Source organism: Salvelinus sp. IW2-2015, linkage group LG2, assembly GCF_002910315.2.
Source record: "Salvelinus sp. IW2-2015 linkage group LG2, ASM291031v2, whole genome shotgun sequence".
Taxonomy (NCBI): domain Eukaryota; kingdom Metazoa; phylum Chordata; class Actinopteri; order Salmoniformes; family Salmonidae; genus Salvelinus; species Salvelinus sp. IW2-2015.
Genome location: NC_036839.1, coordinates 38,937,013 through 38,960,179, shown reverse-complemented (window position 1 = coordinate 38,960,179; position 23,167 = coordinate 38,937,013). Strand labels below are relative to the sequence as shown.

Below are 23,167 nucleotides of genomic sequence, written 5' to 3'. Positions count from 1 at the left end.
TTCCCTTTGAATGCATGCTACATCTAGCGTAACAGATATGACTAGTGTCTAAGCCTTCTACGCAGTCCCTCGTGGATTTCAATCGGTAAATCGCGCCACAATCGACGTCCCAAACAGGCACTATACAACCGTCTTGAGTAGTGTTGGCGCGTGGTCGCCATAGCACATGCCAGTTACTCGTCATCCGAATTTTTATCGTGAAGGAACTAGGTACTAACTCGGTGTGCGACACTGTGACTTACTTATCCCAGATCCTTCTGACCTGTCTCTCCTATGCCTTAAGCGGTTATGCGAGCCCATTCCAACTGTGCCCACTGTGCTCGTGACTCTCTTAGACTCAATACCATCCTAATGTTTGCCACACCCGGAAAGAGTATACCTTTGCTTCTGTCAGTCAGCGATAAACAAACAGCTTTTCCTACTTTTCCATACGTAATTAACTTTGTGTCCAGATCTTATTGAATAGGCATCATCCGGTAGCGCAGATTTTAGTACAGAGAAAGTCGAATGTGACATTTACTTCTCTGTAAGTCAGTAGTGCTATGGACCCCGTCACCATCGTTGGTTATCGCACGTGTCTATATGCATTGAGTTTTATTATGAAATCTCGCTGTCTGTCAATCATGAACAGTTTTGAACATCTTGACAGGATGTGACCCGAATTTGTTTGGCCTATAATGGACTAGAAATGTGTAACTTCCGTATTCTTTATTATCCTCCACCCGGCTGTGCGCAGCCAACCCATAAGACCAAAAAGAAGGATCTTGTGGCCACCCCCTTCCCATGTAAACTCATTTCCTTAAAGAGTCATGGAATGACATTTGGCAATGTGTCTTGATAAAAGGTCTTAACTACGTTATTCTCACATGCATATTGTAAACACCATTGTTTCTTTGCTTTCCTACAATACTTATGTCAAGGTGTTGCCTGATTTTCAGAGATTGTGTGGTTTTTAGGCTGGAATGGGGCGGTGAAATAGTATAAAGACACTTATGTGACAAGTTACTTTCCCGTGGCTAATGTATTAGTACTCTGACAAACAAGTGTGTGCCTTGCCAACAAGAGAGAACAATGTTAGTTATAATATGCGCAAGTCAAAATTTGATCTATATTGAAATGTAGCAGCTTAAGCAAACAACAAACCCACATGATAACAACCCAACCTATCACGAACAACAACCCAAACTACATCTTCTCTATTCTCCCTGCTCTAATAATCGGAGTCGCTATCACCTGCCATCCATGGGCGCTGCACTCCTCCCCCCACCAGATTATCCACAACAACTAAGTTCCCGAGTAAGCAGTACATTGATTGAAGTAAAAAATAGATTTTTATTATTTCATATGATATTTTAATTGTTATAGAATATTTAAACCGGATAATTTAATAGTCCGTAACCAAGACTGTTTAGGCAGATCTATAACTCTGTAGGAGAGCGAAGCGATTGTGGCTGCGTATAAGTCTTACGTAACTCTAAGCAGAAAACAACTGGTCCTACTACTGGCGATAACACAACTAATCGCAGAAGGGCTCATGGTGGAAGATTGAGTTCTCAGACTGGACAACAGGGTAAGTTTAAGACTAACATACACCACTTTTCACGATGTTACTAGAACACAAAATGATAAGTGATTATCACCTACATTTTGGGTTTTAAAACCAATGGACTATTACTTCGATTATCCTCTCACAACACAGAGAGTTTCTAAAAAACAACACAACAATTTATTCCCACGTTCTATCTAATAATGTCTAAAACTATTTTTTAAAAACCAAGCATACAAGCGTAGAACCACAAAAAATATATAATTAATACGACGTAGCTTTCATAACACATCAAGGCCAGTATCTACCTGCCCAATGGTTGAGACACTACATATTCCCAGTAATCAAAATCCTTTCCAATTTACGCATCTTGGAGTGAACTAGTTAGATAAGCCCACAAGATCAACGCAGTGACAAAGAGGACAGTGAAGCAATATTTCACCAAATGATTCAGGCCTATATGGGGTTCTATGGAAAACATAACCTACAAACTACTATAATTTGAAGCTACATATAACAACCACATACTATTTGTCGCATACCTAAGTATAGTCATAAACACAATCCTAGTAGAATGAAGTACAACAGACGGAATAGCACTAACGTTTATAAACGGTTTTAAAGAAAAAACTCAAACAACAATAACAAATCATATTGGCTAACTACTAGGATTTCAATGCATTGAGAAATGTGATGCCATGAGATGTAGAGGAACAGAAAATAATGAGCAATTTGACGGTGCCAAAGGAGCAAATAAATTAATACACTACTGATTAAACTTAAACCCAAACTATCAGTATGTGTTCTAAAGATGTGGTTTCTTCCTTCAGGGACTCCAGGATAAGATGCAACCTCTTTTACCTAAAACATTTGTCAGGGTAGCTTGTATTATGGAGTGACAACATTATAATGTGATATGGTTTCTAGAGAAGACACAAAGTGGGTTATGTAGGCAGGGGTCAACCTTGCTCACCCCACCGTAATACTCTTCCCTATTTAGCTAAGTGGCTTGTGTGACCACTGACCAAGCGTCCAGGCGCGAGGTGACTCTTGTAAAGCATATGTTGAGGCGAAGATTAAGGGCGTTTTCCCTAGCTTTCAGGATATTTTTTTGTAGTCTTCGTAATAACCCATCTACCCGTTAATGCCGCAGCAACCGAGAAACTAGGACAGGAGATCCCGAAGCGTACCAAAGAAAGATATCTGTTTTGGGCCCCAGGTGAACTAGCAGAGGCAAAAAATAGATACCTGCATGGACGACATGGCGCGTGCCTAAACAGGTACAAGGTGCTACTAATGCAGGTAGACCAGCGAGCATGCAAATAAATAAGGTGGCCTGCGACGTTTACAGTTGTCAGCCCTGTGGTCTGTAGTATGCACAACTGGTAACAACAGTAGGGTTTCGAACGGCTCACGAGTATATGAAGCGCAGGGCCATGCACACGAGAGCGATGTACAGGTCGCAGTCCGAAAGATGTGGTATATATTTGTGGTGCTTTCGGTGACAAAATACGCGATGGCACTCTGTTCTGAGAATGGTATAGACTTGCCCTACCTCCAAATTTATATAAGGAGTAGGCGGTCTGGAGGCTATTTTGTAAAAGATCTATATCAGTCCGAAGGTCCTGACATGATTGGTAGCCCGATGTCCAAGCTTTTTACGAACGAGGTGCATCTGCATGGCAGCAATGAGCTAAAAGATGCTTATGTTGACTGCAGAAATAGCGCGGATATGCCCAATTCTAAGATTTGATCTTTGGATTGGAGAATGTTTGCATGTGAGTCTTTGGAAGAGAGTTTACAGAAAAATGTTTCAACCAGAACCCTATGTGGTATTTTGTAGGTGTACACATATTCTAAAGTCAAGTGACCACTCATCAATAGTGAGGTGATGTGTTGGACTATGCGGACAGGAGCAGGCAGCGGTATCGGTAGTGGATAAGATGTCCAAGTTCTTAATATTATGCATTCTACCTCTGCCAATCTAGTTGAGACCGAAGCAACCGTTGATTTGATGGACGACATCTGCAGATGAAGGAAGATTGAGTATGAGCATGAAGCTCGCCTGGAGGGTTCGGTAGGTCCCACTTATGTTAAACCACATAGATGTCCAGTAAGGTTAACGGCGCCAAGTATTATTAATATAAATATTATATAAACCCTTTATTATAAAAAGCGGCAAGTCAGTTAAGTTAAGGTAATACTAACAGAAAATAGTGTGTCCTGTCTTGCACTGTTAAAGGTGCGACCAGAAATGACCGCGAAATCACTCAGTCCATGCACCAAGACGCGGAACACATCATTGATGTAAACAAGAGCCAAGGAGGGAGCGGCGTTATCCAATAACGCTCTGAAGCTCCTCTGATGGGGGCCAAACCGAACGACCCATTATTATCACGTTTATCATCCTGTGCATAGCTCGAGGGGATTCAATCACAGCAACCTTTCGGTTACTGGGCCCAACGCCTCGTAACGCGATAGGCTACCTGCCCGCCCCAAGGTTCACACAGTAGTGCACAAGGAATAGGGTCCGTGGATGAACTACAGAGACCTCGTCTCCTAAAGTCTTAAGTGTTATCTATCATGCTGAACTCATCTACGAGAGTGAGTGTAATTGGGTGACATCCAGGTCCGACGTCAGGTGGGACGTGAGCAATCATTTATATCGAAACATCAAGGTGTCTGAGAGTGTGCGTGACAAGAATCGGAGAACGTCCGCACACTGGATCTCTCTATCCTAGCTCGACATGACCGCAGTCAAGACGCCTTGCCACGGATCACGGAACCGCTACACGCAACCATACCAAACAACCGCCTTCGCCACAGTATTGTTTCCTTATCAACTGCACGGCGGGTATGACGTCACAACGGCGCTACTATAATGACTCATATATCTACAGCACAGACCACACACAGCTGCGCTAGCGCCTATGTACGGTGCCACGACACCGCTATCTATCTCAGCGTATCTTCTATATAGACAAACCAGGATTGTCACTTCTGCGGAGAAGGTGACTCTGTTGACGCGTACTTCCCGTAACCTCTCATCTGTTCCACACTAACTCTCACTCCTCTCTGCTAATCCTTGCTTCGTCTCACCTTCTTCCTCTCTCTCCCGACATGCTGTTCTCTCTCTCCTCCCTCTCTATGACCACATCGATAGCAAGACCTACCTAGTTCTATGTGTTACCAAGACCACCATTGAGCCCTTAAAGTATCTAGGATCACTGTAGACGAGTTTGAAGCGTCCGTCAAGTGCTTATCATCCGCACAACACACCCTTTGAAAGTAGGAGGAACGAGACCGACAGACTAGAATCCCGCAGAGCCCATGGCTTATCTGCAACTACTTGTGAACCCTGACATACCAACCCATCACGAGCTGTAAAGATGACCCTGTTGAGCGTTCTGTGTAAGTGGAAAGAATGGCCATACTTTTATTTTCCTTCATTAAATAGCTTGCTTGGTGGGCAGCCGGCCAAAAACATTTATAAGCGAAAATTGTCAGCAAAGAATATAGTTTTAGAACCAGAAAGTGAGCGCATCCGATCTGAATCTATCCTAGCAGCCAGCCAACATCCCACCTCTCATTCCCTAAAATTGTCTCTGCAGTTCCTAAGGGTTCTGCTATAGTGGTGTCTCAAGACAACTCACGTTTTATGCAAACATCCAGCTGACTTTCATGTTATTTGTTTTGCGCGCGGAGTCAACAAGAGTCATTTTATCAGAGATCCCCGTGGGGGAAGAGCGTCTTGGAGAAGCGCGTTCTCACCTCAGAGCGAGCCACCCTGGAGTACGCAGAAAGGGGAACACGAGACGGCAGACAACATGCTGTTTGCTCAGGGGTTAGGGGAGTTAAAACTAAAGCAAGGTCGAGCGAAAACGCAATAGAGCCAAAGCCGCAAGCAACAAAATGCTTATTGAAATTCTACCTACAACTATATCAGTGATATCTTGACCACGGTATCTATCACCACCCAGGTCGACAGTAGTTCCCATATTCCTATCACGCAGCGAGCTTTGGAAGCTGGACACCGAAAGAGGTGTTCCTAATCTCCATGGACTTTACACAGGCGACTAGCTCCAAAAACTTATTCTGAAATCATGTGCTTGCACAGGAAGCACAAAATTTCACTGCGCTGAGATAAAGCACGCTTGATTACAACCTTTTGTTCTGTTCTATATTCTGCCTGTGCTATATTGGGTTCTTGATGGGCTTCCCTATGACAAATTGCAATCACCGGGCGGTAGGTTGTCTGTTCGATGCCTTATATTGCACCACCACCAGCCAAGCTGTAAAGGCCAGGATGTCTTATTTCTGTTCGGTATAAGCGCCAGTGCGCAGAGTTCAGGGGACAGCGACCAAGAATAGAACGCAGTGAAAAATGGGAACTAACACACGCCCCAAATTCCAGTAGAGAGGGCCCGGAGGGCACATTTACGTACTAACACATCCCGTTCCTGTCTGTATGCTAAAATATCATGATAATAGGACTATTCAACAATTCTCAAGTTAACATATGGTGCGAACATGACACATAAATAATATGCAGGTGATGACCAAGCATCCTCTACTGCACGGCGTATATAGACAGGATAGCTAGCTTAAAAAATGTTTTATGTCCTATTCTTACCCTCCACGTAGAACTATGACCCAGCGCCAATGAGAATGTCTATCGCTCTCTCTGGCCTCCTAGACACGCTGCGCCGCTTGTCGTCTGGTGCTTAGGAGGTAGTGTAAGTATTCAAGACATGGGACAGTACGCGTGCATTTTTATCTAGTATGGTAACTACATAGTGAGGAAAGTCAGATTGCACTTGCGTAGCCGTACTGACCATACAGCGAGCACTGCAAACAGACCAATGAGTGCGAGTAATCGCTGAGAGTCATCCTCTGCGTATTGAGAAAAACTAGTCGCGATAGGTGTTATTATGCATGGGACATTTACTACAGAGTCTGTGTAGATGCCGATTCTAGGTGAGTGATCTGGTATACTATGTAGTTTCACCGTCATGCGTACCCGGTCGTCCATGCCCGGTAGATGGCTACAGCTGTGGGACACAACCAGAGGTTACCATTCACTTACAGACACCAGACCAGTGTGGGTGTGGTTACGGAATTGGGCTGAGTACCTCTAAGGTTCATTTATTAGTAGTGATTTGTGTGAGTTGCTCGTCTGCTGCTGTTCGCTCTTCGCGTGTGCTCGTTGTGTGGTTGTGTGTGTGTGGGTTGAGGAAGTAGTATGATAATTTTATCAATATATAATAGATTGAATTCTGCCTACTCTCACCAGGTACCACCCCAGATTCCTCCTCTAATACAGAGGGAAAGAAGGGTTCTCCAGCTCCCAGGTGCTATGCAACCATCAGTAGGAGAGTAATCAATAAATAAGTGACGCGTATAACAAAGTACTTGCACACAGATCCACAATAACAGCACATTCTACTATTATCTAGAAGCGCAGAAGGCGAATGATGCGTTCAGTCTACCATGAGTCCAAGGGACTGTCTTCTCCACTTGCTCTCGCGCATTCCATTATATATTAAGTTAGATCGCCCCCACAAATCCTGTATGAGCAGAACAAATAGCAAGTGGCGATTCACCCACATACGCACCTAGACACTCATCACGACGTCAACACAGGTCCCACACTCCTGATGAATAATTAACCCACGTTTTCATGCGTAAAGCAACGAGTTCCCGTCTACTAACTTCAGACTTGCCTAGAGGAGTCAGCGTGGTGGTTGTTCACATTCAATAGTGGCCATGTAGAAGCCAGTCCCACCTCCCTGCCTCTGTCCTTAGGAAAGGCCCATTGTATCCTGGAAGATATTGAACTCAGTTCCTCGGGTTACCAGCCATTACGTAGTCTATGATAACCCAGAGCCAAGAGAGAGTCAGTGAGACGGAGGCACAGAGCAGAGAGAGAGAGAGACTATGCGTCATTTTTAGATAGGATGAGTGATATAGAAGAGAAACGTGATGCCTTCCCTCTACCATCAGGTGTAGGTGAAGTAAAAGAGACGAAAAGCGAGCCCGAGATGTCTAGAGAAGAAGTCACCTAAGAACCAAGTCATGTTTTTATCCCATGAGAGCGTAAGAAGCAGTGAGGGATAGCCGCACTGAAGTTTCGTCTCCTGACGTCACCGGCAGCTGTGTGTTTACATAGGAGAGCCAACAGTGAGATATATAACCCTCGTTCCTGTGCTGGCACTCGTCACTAGGCGCACAATGTGCGTGCTATGTAGCGGTAGCGATGACGCTTAGGCAGGTTCCGTTTCATTCGCAGCCAGGGCCCCCTGCGGTAGCATAGAGGAGCCAACAGCTTTATCAGAGGGAAGCCGGTCCAGAGAAACCAATGAATACACAGGCAGTTAGACCAGCCAAGGCTAGGCGTCGTTATTCAAAACGTAGCAGTCAAATTCGTTCCATCCCTGCCAACCGCACCATAAGAATCTCAAACAAAAGTTCTACGTCCCCCCCCCTGACAGGACAAGGCACATCATAACCAATGAACCCATTTCGCGTACCCCTTTAGACTATAGGAGCAACCGTAATAAAAGGCTCCGAATGGATGCGAATAAAGACCACCAACCTCCTCCCAGCTATCCAACCGCTACTGAATGCCTATACTGACAACACTTGCACCACCGAACAAATTCCTCTCGTAGCTATCAACTAGCAGTATAATTTTATCACATAAGGTCTATTTTTCTACGGGTGACCTGGCTTGCCAGCTTGTCCACCCTGGGGCCAGTACCCTACCTAGCCTCCAGGTACAACGAGCAGGTCTGGCCCTCTCTCTCTACTGGTCTACTCGCGCCCAGGAGTCGCCTTCATATTTCTCATATCTCCCGCCAAAAAGTTGCTGCGATAATGTTACAGTCAACTGCCCGAGCATATGTTCTCAAATATAAGATCATAGAGGCAAAATACTGCGATGCTCCTTCACAAATCACCCTGCGCCCTAACTATATCTGAGCACACATCCTTACTTGTCTCAAATACTATACTAGCGTCTCGCCAAAACATAGTTGTTTCTCGCGCCCCAGCCCCTATTACTAGCCTCTTCAACCTCTCTTTCGTGATGCGAGTCTGAGATCCCCCACAAAGATTGCGAAAGCAATGCTTGCGGTATATATCCCACCACTAACGAAAGAGGTTTTTTCTAAGGCGCGTAACACCGCGTTGACTGCCCATAGAATTAGAATTACATAGGTATCAAAGAAATCCATAAATATACTAATAACCATACCCTGGACACCTCTGATCTAATAAAGTCTGTCAGTGACATACCCCAAAGTTTTCACACAAAATACCCAATGCAGAATCGTTCAATATACGAATGTGACCATTGCCAATCTCACACACCAGCTATCTCTGCTCCGCAAGTGCAATCACGGTCTTATTCAAGCAAGATGACTAGTCTCTCAACTGGGGTTAACTGCCATCCAACAGAACCCCCCCCCAATGTCATATTGTAAACAAACATATTTCACAAAAGGATCAGTTCTCGATACTGGTGTGCTTGAACCCACATAAACAGATTATCCTGTACATACCGCCACTAGACATCTCTAGGAAAGCAAATACCTGATGTCAACCCGAGATAATTTTGCATTTATTGAGCCTGGCAAAAGACCTCTTGTACTCCCTGTCTTCAATTCCACACCACATCCCTACATTTGCAGAAGCTACAACACCAGCCACTTGGTTTTCTACCTATTACATGATTGTCCTTTCGCCTCCGTTCACCCAATTACCACTACTTCTCTGATCGTTAGTATCTGAGCCCTCAAATCTGAAGGATGTCTTGTTTCGGCACCTCTGGCAACGGGGTGGAAGTTCACAATATATCGCGGTATAAATCCCATCGTGCCTATGCCGACCTATGGAGTTCCAGTACACACTACCTAGTTGAAGGGACACGACTCTCATTCTCTGGTTAGTACACATCGAATCAACTGCGTCCTGCTCTTGCTGCTTTCCATGGAAGACAGTGACACAAAATCTGTGCGTGATTCCACTACCTCTTTAGCGCGAAACGCACCAAACTTGATTTCTGAGGTAATACATGCTTGCGACCTCCTGACCCCTTTATCCTTATTGAGCGGAACATGTAATTCAACACAACACACTTCCAGGCGAAGCATATCGAATGGCCAGTACAAACAGCTCTACCTTAGCCTTATGGGCCTCATCAAACTTTGCTTTCTTTATAACTCAACACCAAAGTGTACCAAAAACTCATAATCATGCTGAAATTGGCTCTTCGATTAAGAATGTGTCTAAACCAAAGATCAGATACCTTTTTAAGATCCGGATAATAGGACTGAGCTGTCTCATGACAATCCCCAATTCAGGTTCGCTCTGGCTCTCGTGCTCTCATAACGCCATTTTCTCAATCAACTTAGTAGTGGTACCGCTAACTACCCTACTGCGACCTTAGAAATATTAGTGGAACCAGCCACTAATCACACATTAGATTAGACGCTACGGTGTATGGTTCTGGTGGTGAGCAGCTAAACTGTAAAACTCTTATCCTTATCCAACTCACATTGTCAAACCGATTCTCCAATCACATTAAGAGTCAAAATCTTATGAATTGATGCCCACTTCCCTTAGTTCCGGCAAACCAATGACATCCGCTGTTTAACTACCATATATGCCCTGAGCCACAGGACACCTGACCCCTACAGTGAGAAACTGGAAACCTACCTATTTTAAAAAAGGTCCTGTTTAACCAGATTCAAATCGAACTAATGCTAAAATGTGATGGTCATATAAGTGACCACCCAAATAGCCAATATATTCAGATTAGAGCACTTGTGCTACTGTGCAATAGAGAAAATGTAGAAATGGCCTCAGAGTCTTATCAGCAGTTTCCTTATCCGTTTTGTCACCAAAAAGAACTGCTCCAAGTTATTAATTTAAATACCCATCTCACTTACTCAGGTATCAACCATCGTACGATAGAGGCCCTTGTAGACACCTCTGCACCCATACTCCTCTTCATGACCTACAAACATCCCCAATCATGCGTTCCAGAGGTATCAATAGCTACAGAGACTCCTGCGTACGCGATAACAAGTCCCGACCCACTTTTGATCGTGCGAGCGTCGGAGCCGAATCCCATCCACCCGCAACACTCCTCCACCTTACAAGTCAACAGCCCGACTCTCAAGCAACGCGGTATATAATAATCCATCTCTAGTCATCCCCATTCTATTCATAGATTAAATACCTTAAATCCTCTTCCTATTAAACTTCCTGTGCGCTGTACTTGCATCCTGTCGTCGCGTGTGCCCAGTTCATTGGCGTGCTGCTGCAAGACCATCCACTGAACAATGGGTGTGGAAACGAACTAGGTGTCAGTAGACGAAATCTCTAAACCTGGAAAACACCTAAAATCTCCTACTATGAAGCTTATCTCCAACCTAGCTGTTTCATCAACAGCATCCACAATGATCATTAAAATCAGCGTCCGATGCTTTTACACAATTAAGATTCACTCCAGACTCAGCTCCACCTAGATAATACATAACCCATCTACAATTAATAGCCCACAACAAACTTTAAACCTGCTTTATAACCACATACTGTATATTTACTACACACAGTACCTTAACTCCCTTCTTGCTACACATCAGTGCAAAACCAACGCCCAGATGTTTAGAATGTATATCTCTGTCTTCTACCTTTGGCACTTTCTGTGGGTCCACTGCGCAAGAACCAACGCATACATTAGTATACTTTAATTTAGTATTAATATCATATATATTTACACATGCTACGCATCGTGCGTTATGTCCCCATCCATCTCTATTGCCTCGTGCCGATGTGGCACTTTTATATGTATATTATATATATGAATTACATGCCACTTAAGGCCAAAAATCAGTCTTCAAATGTTCAACGTCATTGATGACCAGCATGAGTACAAAATATTATAAGTTTATAGCTCCCACAGTGATACTAACACTCGCCTTATAGCAAACATTCTCCCAGCCCCTCTCAGAAGTTCATGAATGCTCCAAGCCGCATGACTTTGTCTATATTATCCCAGTCAGAACAGTCTAATCATGTGATATGTTGTTCCTTTGCAAGCCTAGCGAGTCCCTGGGACCTAATGAGTAAGACTGAACCACTCCAAGTTGTGTTATACACATCTCACTGAGCTCCTATTAACAAGCCAGTGAATGTGTATGTACCTAATGCAGCGAACTGACTCCCTTAAGTAATAGCCTATCCGCGCACACACACACAACAAGACACCGTTCCGCTGAGGAGGTCGCGAATTTGCAAATGAGAAGTGTTCTCAATTTGCCTTTACCCCGTGTTAAGCAACATAAAGCGTATAGCACATCACAAACACAAAATCAAATAAACAACTATATGCCTAATTATCAATAATGTATACTATCAGTTATACCGGCTGGACACATGCACAGATGCACAGATCACCTACATCTCAAGACAAATCTATATGAAGTGAGTCACACTCTGCGTCACAATTCTCGGATCTCTTCTAATTTGTTCTGTTTGAGAATTGATGTTTGCTGCAATTTATGCTTGTGTATTGTGATCCAAGCAAACTATCTTTTAGTGGCAAGAGTGGCACAAGCAATGACTGAGATTCTACACCAATACTTTTCATTTCACCACATACAAACAATAAGGTAATCAACCATAAACCTCATCTATAAAGATTCACAAGCATATGTGCATTTTTCAAAATATATCAGTAAACCAACACCTTTATCAGCCCATACCTACACATTTGATCTTGTACAACCCAGTATGAGTTATGAATAACATATCGAGTTTATAAAGTAGCCGGCACCCTTTTGTCAATATCCGACGTATCCAAGCGAGTAATGGAGTGATTCTCATCCTACCTCATATGTGTATGAGACCCACAATCCCACTATACCTCTCATTTTCTAAGACGACCAGAGCCCAACCAAGCAAATGCACACCAACTAATGGAAACATATGCCAAATTCTAACTGGTGAGTTGATATAAGCTGGAATACAAGGAATCATGAACTCCCCCACTATCTGGAAAGTTCGAGGGTATGGCAGCTATTAGCCAGTAGAAAACGGATGCTGCGCAAGCGAAACATCACCTAACAGGCTCTAATCCTCACAAGGCGAGAGAATTGCCTACACACACTATGCCTTAGAAAGCGACTCGACCGAATAACCATCTACAATCACAAGACAGGCATTGGCCCGATTCAAACTCTCATAAAAAATCCGGGTGTGTAATCGGCCCTTTTCTTGTGCGGAGCTGTCCCATGGAGACCAATGTGTCTTATAAACAGGTCTCAAGGAATGGATATGCCATGTAAGTGGAACCGAAGATTAATTCAATGGTTTGAAAAACTCAATACAGCTAGGCTGAGACTGCAGTGAGCGTTAATGAGTATCCATGAGACATGATGCCCTTCACTTCATCCAGTTTGAGCCGCCGTGCGAAGCAGGAGCACAGCCACCTCATAAGGCGCCACCTTGGGCGTTGTCAAAACAGTGTCGTCCAATCATGTATCATAGGATGTCATTGCGGATCCAAACTGCCGGCCATTCTGACTCCGAGGTCATGAATATCAGGGTGTCAAATAAATATTTTCGAATCTGTCCCATATATTCATTCCAATCTCCCATAGACTGTATACACAATCGAAGCCGCGGAAAAAGTCATATGTATTGCCGTCCTGCTATGAGTACCTATTTCCGAGACATGCTCTAAGCTGTTTTGATGTTAGCTACTATGTACATTGCTAGCATATGACCAAAACTAGCTATGTGAGCTCATCGCCTCTGTTTATGTAAATGATTAGGCCACAAGTAGGCTAGCAGCTGTATCATGAATACAGCTCACCAGGTAAACTTGCGTGTTGTTATTTGCCGACCGCGATAAGCACTGCCTCAGAACAGCTTGCCTACACGTGAGCCTTATCTGCTTTTACAACATATCGAAAAATAACAATGATGATATTAAATCATTTTCCATTTACAGTCTATCATTTTTAGATTATGAGCCAAGCTATTACAATGTCATTCTTTCCACCAGAAGATATAGTCCAGAACCAAAAATCGGTTGTTAGTAAAACATTGCTTATTCAACGCATCGGTCTAAGTACAAGACTGCATAGCTTTTATAAGTCAAATTACAACCGCTGCTTCTGAGCCCAAACTTACAAAGCATGAGGCTGGTGTTATATTAAACCGCCGCGTTAATGACCTTACGCAAACTACCCCATATAGCGTCAAAGGTCTTATTAGTTTTTTAGGACCCCCGTCTCCTGGACCAAGCTAAAATGACTAGGATTAGTATAGGGCTTAATTATCCACAGCTGCCTGTACCAACACTTAAAGCCTGCTGGGTTTGAATTAAACCCCTGCAACAAGACCTCGAACCATTTAGTTTATGCTACAGCTACAAGCAAGGGATTAAGCGGGGTTTAATATAAAGAACAACCATGTCAACCAAAGCATTTTTCTACAAGTCTTGAAGAGTGCTACTACAGCAGCGGATCGACGGGCAGAGCTAAGTAATATAAGACTAAGCATTTTAGTTTAGACACAAGCAGGGAAGGGCCGCGTTCGTTAATCGACGGTGAAGGAAGTTCAAATAGTAAGCGGGAACAGTGTGCAGGGGGCAATTTAGCTTTGGTTACAGGCGGCAGAAGGTAGCTCGAGACGGTCAAATCAAGGCAGGCCCAGGAGGACCGAGGACCGCACACACGAAGAAACTCCCGCAGCTGTAAGCCGAGGTGACCAAGAGGGCATCGGCTTTAATAATAAGCCCAGCATTTAGTTGGTTACAGCCAGGGTGAGCGTAAATATAAACCTAACATTAATTGGTAAAGAGAGGAACAGAAAACAGCCGGGCAGCGCGGACGAAACTAACACAGCCCCTACACTACACCGTACTTCCCTGAAACCACAAGTAAAACATCTACCAAATCCCCACACACACTCACTCACGCCCCTTCCTCGAAACAAACCTCCGAGCCCCAACCTCGCTGCCAAGAACAGACATCAAACTCCACTACACCTTTAGGCGCATACATCATACTAGCACCTCATCCAAACCTCCAACAATCACAACAAGCCCCTACACCACCCAACTACCACCATACAAACTCGCCACCACTTCAACCACACGCACATCTCAAACCTGCCTCCATCGAAGTACCTCGCACTCTCCTCCCACGACCTCTATAAATCACAAATCCTCTCCTAATATTCGGATACCGACGAACACCACTGCCTCCGCACAATATCTCTATACTATGACACTCGTCGACATCGACGCATACATATGCGTCGGTATGACCCATTAGCCTACAACTTCTACCCTGACCCACAACTTCTACTCTTATACGACAATCCTGACCAAGGCGCACATACTCCGCGTCGTCCATCCGAACCACAACCACCCTACGGCACTTATCTCAGAACTCTACCATCACAATCCCAACGCATCCACCTACACAGCATCCACCCTTCCTCTCCACCTCGCACCCGCGCCAACACACAACGCACAAAACTCCTAAACGCCTATGCTCACCGCCTGAACACACACCATTCCCTCCACAATACCGCCAATGACATCCTCTCTCTATGACACCACGAAGCACACCACGCAGCACACACCAAATAAACCCTGACCTGCCAGCAAACCTTCACCGCCCTGCACGCCAACCCCGCCACATTCCTCCTCAACCTGCATAACCTCCCCCTCCACCCACACCTGATACTGATCTATCACTAACGCCCAACCTGCTCATCCCTTAACAACGACACCTCCTCCCCCTCAGTATATCAACTCCATACCATCCCAACAGATACACACGCCAACTCTCTCGACCCCCAGCCTACTCGCAGAAATTCCCACTTCCAGAATCACCAGTTTACTACCGTCCTTCTCCAACACTCTACCCCTCCACTTCCTCTGCATCGAACCACCACCACCGCATCCACGCACTCGACCAACAACTCACATTAACCTCTCGCCTACCTCCATCCGGAGACCTACAACCACGCTTCCCCATGCCCAACACCAACGACCGCGACTCGCTGCATCTACAGCACTACCCTCCCTTTACTGAACAAATACGTACTCACCCACATCACAGACCCCAATCACACCAACTATTCAACACAACCGCCCTCCGAACGGCCCATCCATCACTACGAAACCATGTACCACAACTTCTCATTCCCAGCCTGCAATGCATCCGGAACCACGCGCAAACACTCTCACAACTATGCTACATCAACCTACCGATTCCTACACATCCTTAAACGCCTAGACTCCACCTTAATCATTTGAGTTAGAACCGCTAGCCTCCCCAACCACACAGACTTCCCCTTCCAGTACGATTGCTCGTAGACACACACCTCGTACCTGCCCACCCTCCATCGGCGCCGCCGCACCTCCTGGTATACTTTACCATCACTGACTACACACAACTAATGCTATGAGCGTTTCATATCTAACCCCACTGCAATTCGTATCCACAACTCCACATCTAATCGCTAACGGAGGTTTCATACATCTATACCCACTCGACCCATAGATACTACATTCATTACAACCATCAACTGCCTCGTACCAATCACTAACATACTGCGGGTACACATATAAACCCCTGCCCTTGTACCCATTATCTAACACTGCGAATAGCTCTTATTATCTTAAACCCCATCGCTACTGTACCCCAAACTAAAATGCTAAGGCTTAGTATTAACCCTCTGCGCTAACCAACAACTAAATGCCATACGCTCTATATCTAAACCCCCGCTGTACCAAACTAAATGCCAGCTACACCAGTATATTTAAACCCCTTCACTGTAACCAAACTAACATTGCCGTAGCTTATAATAACCCCTATGCATGCTACCAACACAAATGCTAGCTTATATAACCCCCACTCTGTACCAAACTAACATGCCTAGGCTCTATCATTAACTTATATCTCGCATGTACTACCAAACAACAAAAATGCATTAGGCTATATACTTAACCCCTGCTGTACCAAACTAAATGCTAGGCTTATATTAACCCCTGCTGTACCAAACTAAATGCTGGGCTTATATTAACCCCTGCTGTACCAAACTAAATGCTAGGCTTATATTAACCCCCGCTGTACCAAACTAAATGCTAGGCAAGGGGAAATAATGTGTGCGATAAATACAAGAGATGATTGGGACAGCAACATGAACATGATATTATGATGGAGGCGCAGTGATAATTGTCAGTTGGAACTGTTAGCAGGCATAGGCCTGTCTGTGACGGCCAATACAGAACGGCAATATTTATGAACATTTAAGTCATAGCCACAGCTATCATCTTTAATCATTATACTAATTACCATGCAATCCATTCCTGAGACCTTTTAAGCTGGTCTCCATGGGAACGAGACACCCGGGTGCCTGCCCTTTTGTGTGTGTGTATGTGCGTGTGTGTGTGTATGTATGTGCCTGAGTTTGCCTGCGATGCCCTAGCTAGCGTCCGAGAGAAGATTAACATTCCCCCTACAATACCATCTCAAACATTCCTGTTGTGATTACTCTGGTCGCATACAGGGGAAAAGATTTGTCTCTCCAGACAGAGATTAAACATCAATATGACTGATATGAAGGGCCGCTATTATCCTGTTATCTACTCTGATGTCAGACAGGACTAGGGTCAAAACAGTGGCGCTACCATAGAATTAGGAATTAGAATTTAATAGGATCTCTATGGGTGTTACTGTGGAACAGATTGCAGTGTCATAATAACCACATATCAGATATTACAGAGTGGAGACGGGGACTATGTCCCATTTAGAGAAGCACCCTGCAGTGTCCAGCAGGTCTATGTAATATCTATGGCTATATTTGAGTGTGTTGGCACGTGTTGCCATAGCCATGCCGTTCACCGAAACGTGTCTTTGCCGTGCTACTGATCCAGTTTCTGCTGTTCTGCCTGCGGTTATGGAGCCCTGACATGTTCACTGGTCGTGCTACCTTGTCCCGGACCTGCTGTCTCGAACCTCTGAATGCTTGGCGGCTATGAAAAGTCAGCTGACATTTACTCCTGAGGTGCTGACCTGTTGCACCATCTATATCCACTGTGATTATTTTTTGACCCTGCTGGTCATCTATGAACGTTTGAACATCTTGAAGAACGATTTGGCCTTAATGGCAATGTACTCTTATAATCTCCACCCGGCACAGCCAGAAGAGGACTGGGGACCCCTAGGTTCCTGCCTTTTTCCTAGCCACCGTGCTTCTACATCTGCATTGTTGCTGTTCAGGGTTTTAGGCTGGGTATATGTATAAGCACTTTGTGACATCTGCGGATGTAAAAAAGGCTTTATAAATGTTATTGATTGAATGAAAGTTGAAAAACATTCTATATCCACACACACACACACATTCTCCGGATGGTCCTCACCCATGCCCCCCCCCCCACAGATCAAACAGGAAGAGTAATGATGAAAATATTAATCATGAATATTGATAATATATGATAATATAGCGTATGTACTGTAGGGGAGAGTGGGGTAAGCTTGTCCAAAAAAAGTGGTCTCTTGGCACAACTTATCTGGGTATGGGGTAAGATGAGTCATGGAACAGGGTAAGTTAAGCYGCCTTTCTGTACTGAATGAAATATTATCACTACATTTTTAAAACCATGACTATCTTCATTACCCAAACACAATTCAACACAATTTTTGGTCTTTTAATAATTTTAAGCATTTTTTAAAACCTAACAAACACTTTTTTAAACACGTTTAACATAGGCCAGGCCCTGTTGTTACCTCATATTCCAGTGATAATGCCTTCAATTACGCATTTTGACTATATTAGCCCACACAGCTACAAGGATGTACRTTCATGCTAGGTTTAGGACCTCATATTGAAGCTTATAGAGACCACAACTGATTGTTCTATATATATACACAATCTTAAAAGTATCTACTTTGGTTTAGACACAACTTCTAACACAATCAATGAATTTGACTTGGTGAGAAAAAAAATTKGACCTACTGTAACTTACCACTTTTTCCATGTGGTTTCTTCCTTCAGACTCCAGGAAAGGATGACCTCTTCCTAAACATTTGGTCAAATGATACATTTTGTGTATGGTTTCCTAGAAACAAGGGTGGCTCAACTTACCCCACTTTCCCTTACTGTGGTGTGTACGGTCAGCGTGGAGATGGGATTTATAGGCTATTTAATCCCACCGTTATGCAACAACTCAATCGCCAGGATAAAAGGAATGGGAAAAGATGTATGTGTTTCCTGTAGAAGAGCTCCTAATCATTTGTGATTCTTTCTGGATCTGCAGCAGTATGGTGGCTCACCAGATCCAAAATACCTTTTGTGAAATAATGTTTGTTTACAATGACATTGGGGTTTATAGTGAGTTCATTTAAATGACATCCCCCCCAACTAGTGCACACATTTTGACGATCTGCATGAGGAATAGGGTAGTCCACTACATTTATATCAGGTCATTTATTTTATTTAACCTTTATTTAACTTGGCAAGTCAGTTAAGAACAAATTCTTATTTACAATGACGGTCTACCGGGGAACAGTGGGTTAACTGCCTTGTTCAGGGGCAGAACGACAGATTTYTTTACCTTGTAGCTCGGGGATTCAATCCAGCAACCTTTCGGTTACTGGCCCAAYGCTCTAACCACTAGGCTACCTGCCGCCCCCAAGGTCAACAGTAGTGCACAAGGGAATAGGGTGTGATTTGGGACTCAGCCTGTATTTCTATAGTCTAAGGTGATGGTCATTGTTGATGTGCTTGTCCTGTCAGGTGGGGGACGTTGTCATGGCGAGTGAAGACGAGACGTTCCCCTGTGACCTCATCCTGCTCTCATCCAGCCGCGATGACGGAACCTGCTACGTCACCACCACCAGCCTGGATGGCGAGTCCAGCCACAAGGTAAACACACACAGACACACACTGCACCATTCTCCCAGCACGCTCTCTGATCAAACATGACTTCTCGTGACTCATCTCACTCTCTCTCTTTCTCACTCTCTCACTCTCTCTCTCTCTCTCTCTCTCTCTCTCTCTCTCTCTGTCTCTCTCTCTCTCTCTCGCTCTGTATCAGACCTACTATGCTGTACCAGACACCATGGCCTTTAAGACAGAGCAGGAGGTGGACTCTCTACATGCGACTATTGAATGTGAACAACCACAGGCTTGATTCTCTTTACAAGGAGTGACACGATGTCTTTAACACAGATATTATGATTGACCTGGTTCGTTGATTGAAAAACTTGGTGACCGTTTTTTCCTCTACAGACTTTGATGGGGCACGCCGATAATATTTATAAGGAAAATGTTGAAGATCCCATAGCAGGTAAGACCAACATTCCCATCTTCAATTCCTTAAATGTCTTTTGTCTGTGTTCAAACTTTTCATCCTTCATTTGGTTCCTCCTCTTTTTTTCAGACCCTGGGAGTGGAAGAAACCCTTCATCTACTCAACGAGGAGCCACTACTGAAGAACGACCGAACACATTCCTATGGTGCCTCAACCCACCAAACACACACACAACCACACCACCACACACCACACACACACAACCACACACCACACACCACACAACCACACCATGTACCTGTCGAGGGCCACGTTGAGTGCTTTGGACGGGCGATGGGGCCCACCGGGCAGTCTGCAGCTCACGCTTCACGTCAGAGTCAAACAAACGATCTCAAATAACACCAGAAAAAGTCACTAAGATTTTGTCGCTAGCTCGCTTTTGTTGAAACGTCGTCGCTAGAGGATCTGATACTTCGCTAAATATAGCGACAAGTCGCTAAGTTGGCAACACTGAAGTTAGGGAGGAAATATATGTGCCCAGCTAATATTACTCGACAAGAGAATGAACCTTGGCGCTCTCAGACCCTTACTTTCAGTAAACAGCTGTGTTGCCATATGATACATCTTTCTTTTTTGACACAAGTCCCTCTCAATGAAAGTACATTTATTTCATGGAATCATGTGTCTTTCAGCTTAAGGCGACGGATGGGAATTTGAACCCATCATGATCTTCGGTTTACAAAGACCGGACGCCTCACCACTTGGACCACCATGCCACTCCTATGCAGGCAAGATATTTATCAACATTCTGGAAAGTAGAGTTTGCTGATAAATGTGAATTTGGTGCACACAATATTCTCTAGTGGAGAGATCGTTGGGATTGAACCGTTGGAGGACCTCATACATAAATTTGCATGCACTCCCCCTCTGAGATTTCCACTCCCCATTCCCATTTGCAGATTCCAAAAAGCAAAATATCCTAATACAACTTGTACTTTTATATACAAGCCCACTCCATTGCAAAACTACTGAAATGATAGCAGCCAGATTCTTAATTACAGACTCACGGTAGTACAGGGGCAATTCGAACACACTGAACTTCAGTTATCTGAAAATGATGCCATTAAGTTGGCAAAATGCCCTTCTGTTCTATAAATGTACAAAACAGGGAGTTTTAGAACGGCTATTCTTCAGATACAAAACCAATTATTTAAGCACATCGTCTGTTTCCCTGCTTAAACTTCAGAAATTCTGTAGGGTTGGGTCATGAAACACATTTAACCAATGGGAGAGAAGCAGGCAGAAAGCTGGGGATTGAACCCAGGACTCATACATGCGAAGCATGCGCTCTACCACTGGAGCACGATCGCCTTTCAACTGAGTTTCCTATAGGCGTAGGGAAGCAATAATAGGCCCATAGTACGCGATAAGCCTAATACAATTTAGCAAATTAACACTGATGTATAGATTGAGGCAGTGATGATGTGCAAGTAGAAAATGGGTGTGCCAAATAGAGCAGAAAGTAATAAAAACAGTTAGTGGGATGAGGTAGGTAGATTCTCGGCTATTTAAAGTGATGGCTGATGAACAGCTGCAGCAATCGTTACCAGCGTCACCCGAGAGATGATGTTAAAAGTTTAGCAGTTGGTTGCCAGAGCTCCTCAGTTAAGGAAAGTAGCTATTGGCTGTCCCTAAAAAGTCCGTAGAAGTCGCTACGATGACCCGTCATCGCCTAATTTGCATCAATTGGGCCATGTGCATGTTAATTGTTGACGGAGCTGTAGGAGAGAAGAATACATCTTAGGAGAGACAAAAAAAGTGAGTTATAAAACACCTAAACATGTTTAGTTACACTACAAATGAACTATCTCTTCTGTCGATTCGTATTTGTATTCTTTTATGTCACAAGTTCCAACCCTCCTTTATCTGCTCCCGTGAAGGGCCGGAAAATTGACCCAAAAAGAGACACTCTGGCGGAGTTACTATATTTTTTTATACATTTTTTTTGTTTCGGTTTTCCTTAAATTTGGTTTGGTTTTTAACTATGGTGCCACCTTTAGAGACGTACCCTACAAGCAAGTTCACAGATATAAAACTATGAACATTTTTAACGCATAACAGTTTTTTTTTTTCTGACTACAATTACCCAATTTACACAATTTACTAGATCCCAGAAATGATGTAGCACCAGCAATAAGTATAGAGGGAAACGCATAAGATTCAAAATAAAAGACTTCAATTGTCTCGTATATGGTACGAAGATACGATGGTAGAATTTGCAGTGTGGTTTAACCTAGTCTGGCCCTAATTCAGGTTTATGGTATTTTTGTTAAATGGTAAGCCAGGGTTGGGAAACAATCAGCTGCTGGTGTGCTCCCGCATGCCCGATCATTTGTTGGCAGTGTGGGACGCGGAGGTATAGACAGGTGGAGACTCTTCTGCTCTGACTGCACTGGTGAGCCGGGACTAGTGCTGTCAATTTTGAGGGATCTGTGGTACCACCTGTGTTGCAGTTAGCGTTTTGCTTGGCCATCGAAGGCAAGATTGCAGGCCCACCGCTAACCCGGACTGTTTACCGTCAAGTTAGTACAATAACTAACAAAATTACCAATCTACAAATAACACCAAAAAACAAGGATGCGTTCTAATTCGTCCTGCATTAAAGTGTCTGACTTTTTAATTTTATGTAGAAGTAATGTGATGTCCAATACTTTGTGTCGTCTCCACAGTAGAGGAGTCGTGAAATACTTGCTAAATATAGCGACAAAGGTCGCTATAAGATATAAGGCAACACTGAAGTAGGGAGGAGAATATATGTGCCCAGCTAAAATACACTCGACAGGAATTCAACTTTTGGCCCTCACCCGCTACTATAACAGCCAATGCAAGCGAAAGGTCAGATCAGCTGTGCCATATGAAGGTGTAACATCATTTTATTCTGGTATAAAGAACATTAGAAGATCCCCAGCATTGAGAAGCTAAAGCCATTTGATTCCATGTGGAATCATGTATCCTTTACGATTATTTAGCATTTAAAGTAAAGTCAAGGGATGTAGTGATGTAGAACCCATACTTTCGGGTTTTACTGTGAAACTGTGTGCGACGCCTCGACTCAATAGACTCATAAAGGGCCAATCATATTTGAGGCAAGCCACTGTACATTCGAGATTGTTGCAAGTCTATGGCAGTACGAGTGCCGAGACTGTTATAATCTAATTACGTTGCGCTTGAACAGAGGTGGAGTAAAGTAGTGGTATGGAATGTTGGAGTATGTC

General features: G+C 44.0%; 1 protein-coding gene and 1 pseudogene across 1 annotated transcript in view; both read left to right on the top strand.

Moving 5' to 3' along the window:
- LOC111971786 (phospholipid-transporting ATPase IH) overlaps window positions 1-19,772 on the top strand; it is a 64,947-nt gene extending 45,175 nt beyond the window's left edge. Inside the window, exons 6-7 of the mRNA XM_023998601.1 lie at window positions 19,376-19,504; window positions 19,677-19,772. Of these exons, the coding sequence (XP_023854369.1) occupies window positions 19,376-19,504; window positions 19,677-19,772 (225 nt within the window). The remainder of the gene's footprint in view (window positions 1-19,375; window positions 19,505-19,676) is intronic.
- Window positions 19,773-20,184: 412 nt separating this feature from the next.
- LOC111971775 (guanine nucleotide exchange factor DBS-like) overlaps window positions 20,185-23,167 on the top strand; it is a 63,455-nt pseudogene continuing 60,472 nt past the window's right edge.